We start from the raw sequence: 9,078 nt of genomic DNA, 5'->3' as shown, positions 1-9,078 counted from the left end.
AGTTCGGTACCCGAAAAGATATTTCTGGCAGTTATTGGGCTGATAATATTGGGAAGGGGAGGTCAACATAGCTGGCAAAACAAAACTTCCTGTAACTTGTTTGTGGGTTTTGTTTTTCTTTTTAAAGAGCAGTCTGATGGCAATTCGGAGTACAGACATTGTTTATCGCTTAAAAGTCAGTAGGTTTAAAAATGTAGATGTACATTTCAATATACAGTGATGTAGCTGTAAAAGTAAATAAGAAGGACTAAACTTTGTTCTTATTTTCTGTTTCTTAATAGGCAGCAGATGAGCCTGCCTACCTGACAGTGGGAACTGATGTCAGTGCCAAGTACCGCGGTGCCTTCTGTGAGGCAAAGATTAAGACGGTGAAAAGGCTTGTGAAAGTCAAGGTACTGAACTGTGGCTGTTGCTGATTTTGTTAAAGCATTGTGTTGAAAGGACTGTCAGAGAAGATCCTAGTCCTGAAGTTTAGGAAATGTTCATCACCTCACTGTAGATTTTAAAGAACAATGTAGTGTTGTTTTTCATATTTCGGTGTGGAGTTTGGGGTCTGTTATGTTTGGGTTTTGTTCTTTTTGGAGGTGGTGGCTTTTTATTTTTTTTAGGATGATGCTGGAACAAGAATGAGCTTTTAAATTACCTATTCTTGCTACTTCTTTCCTCATCACAGCTGCCTTTGTTTTTTGAATTCATCAGTGTTACGGCAATCAGTTTTGATGTCACAAATAGAACATTATGGCTTTGCATGAGTAATAAGGAATAAGAGCAACTTTTTCGGAAGCAAAAGTTCCATTTCCTTCCAATTGACATTCCCAGTTTTTTATAACACGAGATTTAAGAGGCAATGCCGGAATAAATGAACAACAAAGATGGCAATAATTAGTTTCTTAGACCAGGTTTTAGAAATGTCCAGGATCACATTTGTTAACTTTTCTGCATCTTGCTACTGCTTTTAAAACAGCACGTTCTGGCTGTAGCTGAATTTCTACACATGCATAGTACCCATACATCATGTTCATTCACATTCAAGCACCTGAAAGAGAAAGTAATTGTTTTGCTCTTGCAGTGCTGATGTAAATGTTACTATGGGAGAACAAGAATAAGACATAGTTAAATAAAAGTTAAGAATTCAAAGTAAATACAGAAATGGTTCTGCTTTGTTTTTTCAAAATCTTCCTACTTTCTTGTCTACTGTCCGGGATACGTAAATAAGTCATTAGTGACCCAAAACGCCCGAACAAATAGAGATGAAAGCTTCTTTTTATAACTACACATCCAAGTTCGTGTGCTTTAATGCTTAGATCAAGTAGAAAGAGCTGTCAGCCTCTTCAGTTACATATATAGATCATATCACTTTGTCAGAGTGGTTTTCATGAATAGGAAGACAAATAATAATCAGATAGTGAAGTCTTTTCCCCTGTTCCTGATGAGTACTTACAGAAATTTGTGACGTTCTTTGAAATCTGTTAATGAGAAGCTCCATAGGAAGCAACGTGCTGCCCTTCCTAGTCTGACATGCTTGATTTTTTAATTTTTTTTATCTATGTCGTTGGTCTAACAGAGTATTTAGACAGTTAATAGGTTTGAGTTTCTTTTTCTCGTTGGACTCGTACACTTTATTACTCCATGAGGCTGCTGTGACTCTGGTGGAAATTCCTGCCACCATATCTCAATTACAACAATTGAAGTTTTAACACACTAAGCCTGATATTGTAATTAAGAGCATGCAGGCACACCCCGGCATGCTTGCCAGGAGCGTGAAGAGTCCAAAAAGCTCTGTAGTCTTTTCCTGAGTAGCAGGACAACCTGTATTCATCTCAATGCTGATAGAAAATTTTAAATCAAAATTGGATACAGCATGCTGTTAACCTGAACGTGTGTTAATGCCAGCTTCGTTTTAGCATGCCATTCATGTTGTATTTATAAATACAGCTACGGTGTAGGCTATAGCTGAGCGATAATCGGGGGAGGCAGAAAACTAGACTTCTTTCTAGATGGAAAGGAAGCTCTTGGAACTTTTGATTGCTGGAAAGAAATAGGAATTTTGGATTTTATTTTTTTTTTATTAAACGTCTATAGGTGCCATAACAAATGGCAGTGAAACAGTTAACAACGTTCATATGTAAATATTCGTCTTTTATGTTTCTAAAGTGAGTCTCTGCAAAGCCAGGGATTCAAATTGCATAGGCTTACGTTTACTCTGTCTCATCAGTGTTACCTTCTCAAGCGTAGGATTTTGACGGGAGAAGTACAGTTTACTTAAGCTGTGACTGATCCCTATTTTCATTACACTCGTAGTGATTCACATCGTTACCATAAAAAACTTTGTCTTGCTTGGGGTAGCAGAAACACTGATATTGTGGTCAATTCATTGATTTTTTTCATACATATTTAGTAAAGAGAGCTTTTTATTTTGGTTGTAGTTTAGTGCTCAGTGTGTTGTCAATAAGGTGCTACAGTTGAAGTAGCGAGAAAAAATCTGCTTAATCTTCTGGCCTGGAAGCCCAGTTCCAGGTATGCCCTGGATTGCATCAATATCCAAACTCACATCAAAACTTATTTTATTTACCTTGAAGTTGGCTGATGTTTGATTTGCCCGGTTCTTAAATTATGATGTTTCAGATTTAATATGAAATGTGATGCTTGGGGCTTCCTGTCAGTAAAACCATCTATGCCAAGTGTTTCGCATTCAGTAATGTTTGAGTACGTTTGATTGGTAAAGATCTTCTTTTCCAAATTTTGATGATGATTGTTATTACTACAAATGCAATTTCTTATGCTATTTGTATGCTATTAAAAATAAGGTACATATAAAAAAATTTACAAATATCTTCCAGGTGGTCCTGAAGGGAGATAACTCAACTCAGTTAGTGCAAGATGACCAAGTGAAAGGACCTCTAAGAGTATGTATATTGCATGCTTTTTCTGTTTAGTCATATGCCTGATTTGTAAAATTCTGCATTTTGATTCTGTTCAGGTGGTACCTATTCTATAGAATTGAAAACAACAGGAGGCTCCTTGCTTTAGATCAGATTTGTTCTGAGTAATTAGTCTTAACTCTTGTAGCTTTTAGGTTGTTTATGTTTCTCCATGTAGTACACTTTACACACAAACAGTTCTGCATGCACGATGATTTTTGTATCTTCTTATAAGTAGTGAAACTTTGAAACTTCTCTTTACTTGAGGATTTAATTATGAAGCTAACTATGAAGTTGGATGATTGCTCTAACTGCATTTTAAAATAGGTGTTGTGATTTATATAGAAATGTGGTGATTTGTATTTATATGATCTGTAAGTTGGCTGCGTTATAAGACAGTGGATGTAAGTAAAGCTCTTCAGAGGAGCCAGTCTTTTCTGTATTTGTATTTTCTCTGTAGCTACTGCAAGAACACCGACGGGTGTTGTAGGCTGGTAAGGATAGTCTAATCTAGCTAACAGTGTAACAGTGTTTAAAGTATAGGAAATAGTAGTAATTGCATGCATATCAGTAATAAAGTAATAATTACTTTGAGTATTTCAATATTTATTTCCAATTAGCCTTCTGTTATTTCTTGTGATGATGTAAGTCAGGCTGAAATTAGAGTACCTGAGTTTCTTACTGTTTACTTGTGGTTCAGCCTTCATGCTTACAGACCTTTGTTCTCACCAGCTAAGCAAGTAAATTTTGCAGACTAACATTTAGCTAAGATGAGTCTTTAAAAGTACGTAAACCTGGCGTGCTGGAAGAATTTATGCCTACCTATATTTTTCTCCATACTATGAGTTTGTGATTATGCATGACCTTGAGCTGCTCCTTTCTGCAGGTTGGTGCAATGGTTGAAACCAAAATGTCGGATGGATCCTTTCAAGAAGCGGTTATCAGCAAGTTGACAGATGCTAGTTGGTACACTGTAGGTGAGTAGCCACATGCTTTCATTTCTGGTCTATAATCCTTGAACAATAGATTTCTAATTATAGGTAATAGTGTAAGTAATGATATCCTGTGTTGTCAGACCCGACGTAGATTTTGGAGGGGACTTATTTTAAGTCTTCCAGACCTTGTTTCCTTTTCCATTTAAAATAGGATAAATAATTATTTGATGTTTGGGGAGGCGGTTGCACAGGTAATTGCAGGGCTGAGCAGTCAGGTTTCATTTGGCACAATGTATGTATTTTGCTTCTGCTCTTGGAGGCTCATATGCTTTTCAGTTACTGGAATAGAAACCTCAGAATGCATGGTCAGTGAAATTTCAGTGTTGAACAAGAATTCATTGCAAGATAAATTTCCTTATTTTGGATAATCAGAATTGCGCATTCAGGTATCTAGGTTTTTCTGACACAGCTTTAGCAGTAGAATGACAAAACCCGGCAACATTCCAGTAAAACTAGATAAGCAAGTAAAAAAACGTGCTATTTAAATCAGACCTTTGGAAGCGCCCAGTGTTTTTTGCACAACTTAACAGCAGTGGAGTGTTACAGTAGCATGGAGGGCACCTGCACCTCTTATTTGTCCTGTACGTGCTACTCTTTGGCATTGCTTTTGAGATCAGTACTTAGAGTTTTAAACTGTTTGTTTCTTACGAGCCGCCTCGCATACTGAATGCTTCATGTTCTTCCATACTCTCTTGAGGAGTCCGTTATTGTGGGAACTTTCAATTATTTTGATCCATTATCTTTTTAAGATATAAAGAAGAAATTTTCAGTAATCCAGCATTTCCATTGCTGTAGGTGAGGTTATGTCATCTTTTGTGGGGTGAGGATAAGGATCTCTCTGCAGATAATTGGGAAGGATTTATCACTTTATGATATTATCACGTACTTTTAAGTATAAGCCAGTTGACGTATCAGCTGACAAAGCTCACTGCTTTTTGTACTTTTCTTCAAGGCTGTAACATAGCTGTAAAATGGTAGCATGTGTCAGACCAGAGAGGAAAAGGCAGGATTATTTTGGAGTGCAAAAGATTTAAGATTTGCTTGGTTTAGTACCGTGATGTGACATACTCGGTGAAGAACACTGGACCTTCACCTTTGCTTGATACTGACTTAGAAGGTCACCATTCTGACAGAGAAGAGATGAACAACACAGTCTGGCACTAATAATTTCATAGTTTATGAATTAGCATTTCCATTTTGAAAGGAATTTTTAGTTTTGAAATAGCATTTTCAGCTAATTCTGTTTGAATTTGGACCAGGAGTTATACATCAGTACACCAACCCCACGTATTCCTAGTTCAGTGATTAAAAAAGGCTTTAAACTATCAATTGATAAACCAAGCATACTTGTTTTCTTACATTTGACAGGTGAACTTTAAGTTCCCTCTTTAGGGGATGAGTTTTGTCTGCGTTTACTCTTTTTTTTTTTTCTTCCCCCTCTTTGGAGCAGTACACTTCCACCAAAAATCTTTTCTTGATGGGCAGGTGACTTGAGTAGTGAATACATGATCTGCCCTGTGTTAGTGGATTGTTTAGACTGAACAAGTTGTTGAACTCTCCCTAATAATGTAAGAAATAAATCATACATGCCAAACTTGAACAGATGCATACATTATTATTGTAATTTTCTTTCCCCGAAAAGTATTTTTTGACAGAATAGGGAAACTAAAGTCGTATGTTTTCCATATGTAAATGTATTAAGACTGCCAGGATTTTGTAAAAATTTGGAGCTGGGATTTAAGTAATCTTATGGTAAGTTAACATGCAGTAGTATAATATGACATGTAGAGTATATATATCTGACTATGAAAATACAATTTTAACACACTGGAATTGTGTTTAGATCTTAGGAACATGTCTGTGAGTTGTGTGTGGTGGTTTGCTTTTTAGTGTGGACAGCTCAGGTAACACTGACCAAAGCAAGCAGATTATGAAGTTTATGCCGTTAAAAACCCAATCATTTGACTTTTAAAATGTTCTAGGCTGAGTACGAAAACACTGAGGTGTGAAAAATAAGGCTTATCTTTTGCCTAAGGCTTCCATTGTATCTTTGTAGAAAGTTTTGGATGGATACTGGGTGTATGTTTATGTTGCTGTGAAGCAGAGCTGAATCGGTTCCTTTTTACTAGCGGGTAGGCTGTCCTGCCTGGCAGCCTGGGTGACAGTTTCAGTCAAAGCTGAAGAGTTGAGAGGGAAGTGGATTAAAGAGCCTTTGGGTTTCTAGAACATCTTCCTGAATGTGGTCAGGCTTGAGATGGAAAGCACAAGGGAAAGCTTATGTTTCGGTAATGTTTGCTTTTCCCATACTCTTTGTTTTCTGTGTTTCGTAGCATCTCGTTCTTGGTGATCTGAAAGTTGGCTGATACGGATAGGGCGATCAGTAATATGTTCAGACACACATTTTCACAGTATTAAGTACAAATGTCTAAAAAACTCACCAAAACAAACTGCGTGCACGTCTAGTGAGAAGTGAGAACGTTCAGTTTTGCAAATTAGGGCCTTTATTTCAGCTGACTTTTCTTCCTCTTTAGATACCTCTCTGAAATAACTTTGCTTAATTCAGTATGGTGAACCAACAGAAATGCTACGTTGAGTTTGCTGTAGTAGGCTGCATTGCCACCAACATAATGAAAGAGCCACAACGGTCATCAGTCAGTCTGTTTTAACAGTATCTCCTGTCTCTTGGTGTTCGTGAACCCAAAATAAATAAGGATTTGTTTTTCTTGTATTTGCCATGGAATCACTTTTCCACCTATTTTTACATAATAATGTTACTGTAGCCATTCAGTCGTATTGAAATTTTCAGCTGTGGTTTGGAAACACTTTTGAAATCACCTTTGAAATTCAGCTTTGCAGTATGAGTAGGTGAAGTGCTGTTTGGAGTGAAAGTTCTGCGCAGTGGCATTTTGCAGACGTCGTTAAGTCAGCCCTCTCATCTGCTCAGCTGAAATTAAGTGGGATGGCAGTAACAGCAGTTTAAGTTCTTTGGATAACAAATGGCTCAGTTGGATGTTTTAATCTTTAAAACGCCGTTATTTAAAATGGACTTACTAATTGACAAATTTTAAAGTGCTGCATTGGTGCTTTTGAAGTTTGGAATTTACTGCTAGGTGATAATTGTGTAGCATCAGAATCGTCTAGGCGATCTACTTTCAGCTGAGCCAGGTTAGAATTATGGCTTGCTTAGTGTACTGACCACCCAATTCTCTGTTAACTTGTAAAACACTTCAGGAAAATACAGAAATTATACCTGAAATGATCTTAAAAAAAAAAAAAGAGAGAGAGAAACCACAGCCCAAACCAGACCTTACAAAGCACATAGTTATATTTTCCTTCTTTCTTGTTCTCTCTGGAATCTTACAAGCGTGACCGGAATTGGAGAAAACAGAAATCCTTATGCTTACGTTCTTTAAGGAAATACTTTTGTACCACTTCTCTGTAGAACTAGAGGCGATGTAACATCTATATAAAAGTGAGGAACAGTATTCCAATTGAGCAAGCATCTGTAAATTTGCTGTTAGAACAACCTTTTTTATTGCCCCATCAAGACGAAAGTGTCATGTGTCTTTGGACAAAACTCAGGTCAATAATCTGTATGTGCTTAGAATTCACCAAGTATATGTAATTTACCCCATCTACAAATTTAAACAAAAGAAAAAAGCCGATCAGTTGCATTGAGCACTGCGCTTTGTATTTGGCTAAATAAAATAATTAGAAAGTTTTTCTAAAGAGAAAAATGTGTATTAACTTTCAGTAATTTTAACTCTGAAATGAGTAGGAAATAGAAAAAAAACAAAGCAGTGAGAAGCATTTGCAGTTTCCAGTGGACCTTGCTTTCACCAGTAGGGCTTTGTATAGTGTTTAGAGTGAAGGTGAGCGTGAGTCCTTATTTTCTGAGAATTAGGGCTTTCAGGTTTCTTCTAGTACTTTTTTTGTGTAAGACCTGTCTTTTCTGCTTTTTTTTTTTTAAAAAAAAAAAAAGTTCAAACAGGAGAATATTTTAATGCAAATGGTAAAGGGTTTATTTTTCTCATTCTTCTCAACACTTCACTAGTCTGCGAAGCCAACAGAGTTTTTGCTTTTTTGGCTCTAGTATGATGGTTGTACATCAACCTGGCCCAGCCTTGGCCGTGCTGTGAGCCAGACGCCGCTTCCCAGACACTTCTGTGAGCCCCAAAACTTCTGCTTGTGTTGCTCCCCAACCTCACGTGGTGATGGTAACTTCCTCCTCTAGCTGCCGTGGCAGTTTACAGGGAGTGCTGAGTGAGTGTCTGCTGAGGGGAGTTAGATCCCTGAGCACTCATCCTCACGCAAGTGAGGTTTCGGGTAGTCCGCTCAAGCTGTTTTGGGGATGAAGTGTAGTCTCGGCCACCAGTTGCATCACTCTGGGCTGCTGTGTTTAGGAGGGCAGGTGACAGAAATTAACGATATTTAAGTATTTGGTTCTAGCGTGCTCTCATGTTGCATGGATTTTGGAAACTTCCAGTTCATCATTCTGAGAATATTTATCAGGAAATGAACCAATAGTGATGTCCTAGGACTTTGAGGGCCAGAGTTGCTAACAGGAGCTATTTATATTCACATTTTCCTATTTTTAAAACAAGTTGTCATCTTCTCAGGCTTCGTGGAGCTTTTTCATACAGAATAAGTGACTTGGTTCTGCTTCCAGTACGACTTTAAGCTCCTAACATGTCTTATTCCTGCACGAGGGGTAATAAAAAACCATCAGTGCCACCACAGTCATTTGATTTCCTCCATGACAGAGGCCTCTTGGTTTGTCATCTTGTAACTGGACGAGCGTGTGCAAGGCACTCGTCACATTTGCGTGGCTGGTTTGTCCAGTTCTTCCCAGCATCCTGTTGAGTTCTGCGTCCCAGAAGCATCACTTCATCTTTAGGTTATGCGTGTGTCATCCAGGAACCCAAAACCAAAAGCGTGGCAGGGGAACTGTCTGGTTGCCCTCACTTCGCTGATGCTCTCTGCCACTCTGACCCACCATAAATCTGTTCTTTTCATGTACAAAATGTTTTTTGGGTGGATTTTGAGGAAACCCTGTATTTGCCTGGAGCTTCTGGTTACAAAACCACCTCTGGTACAATATGGACTAAGTGTTTAAAAAAAAATAAATTAAAAATTGTGTACAAACAATACTGTAGGGGAAG

The 9,078-nt window shown here is 37.8% G+C and overlaps 1 protein-coding gene across 1 annotated transcript in view; it reads left to right on the top strand.

Moving 5' to 3' along the window:
* Positions 1–281: 281 nt before the first annotated feature.
* Positions 282–9,078, top strand: part of LOC104270079 (AT-rich interactive domain-containing protein 4A-like) — a gene marked incomplete at both ends in the record, with an annotated part of 20,088 nt that continues 11,291 nt past the window's right edge. The window contains 3 exons of the mRNA XM_009864328.1: positions 282–392; positions 2,841–2,906; positions 3,808–3,898. Of these exons, the coding sequence (XP_009862630.1) occupies positions 282–392; positions 2,841–2,906; positions 3,808–3,898 (268 nt within the window). The remainder of the gene's footprint in view (positions 393–2,840; positions 2,907–3,807; positions 3,899–9,078) is intronic.

The sequence above is a fragment of the Apaloderma vittatum genome, unplaced genomic scaffold (genome assembly GCF_000703405.1).
Source record: "Apaloderma vittatum isolate BGI_N311 unplaced genomic scaffold, ASM70340v1 scaffold40512, whole genome shotgun sequence".
Classification (NCBI taxonomy): domain Eukaryota; kingdom Metazoa; phylum Chordata; class Aves; order Trogoniformes; family Trogonidae; genus Apaloderma; species Apaloderma vittatum.
Note: the sequence above shows the minus strand (reverse complement) of the source record. Positions and strands in the feature narration are given on the sequence as shown.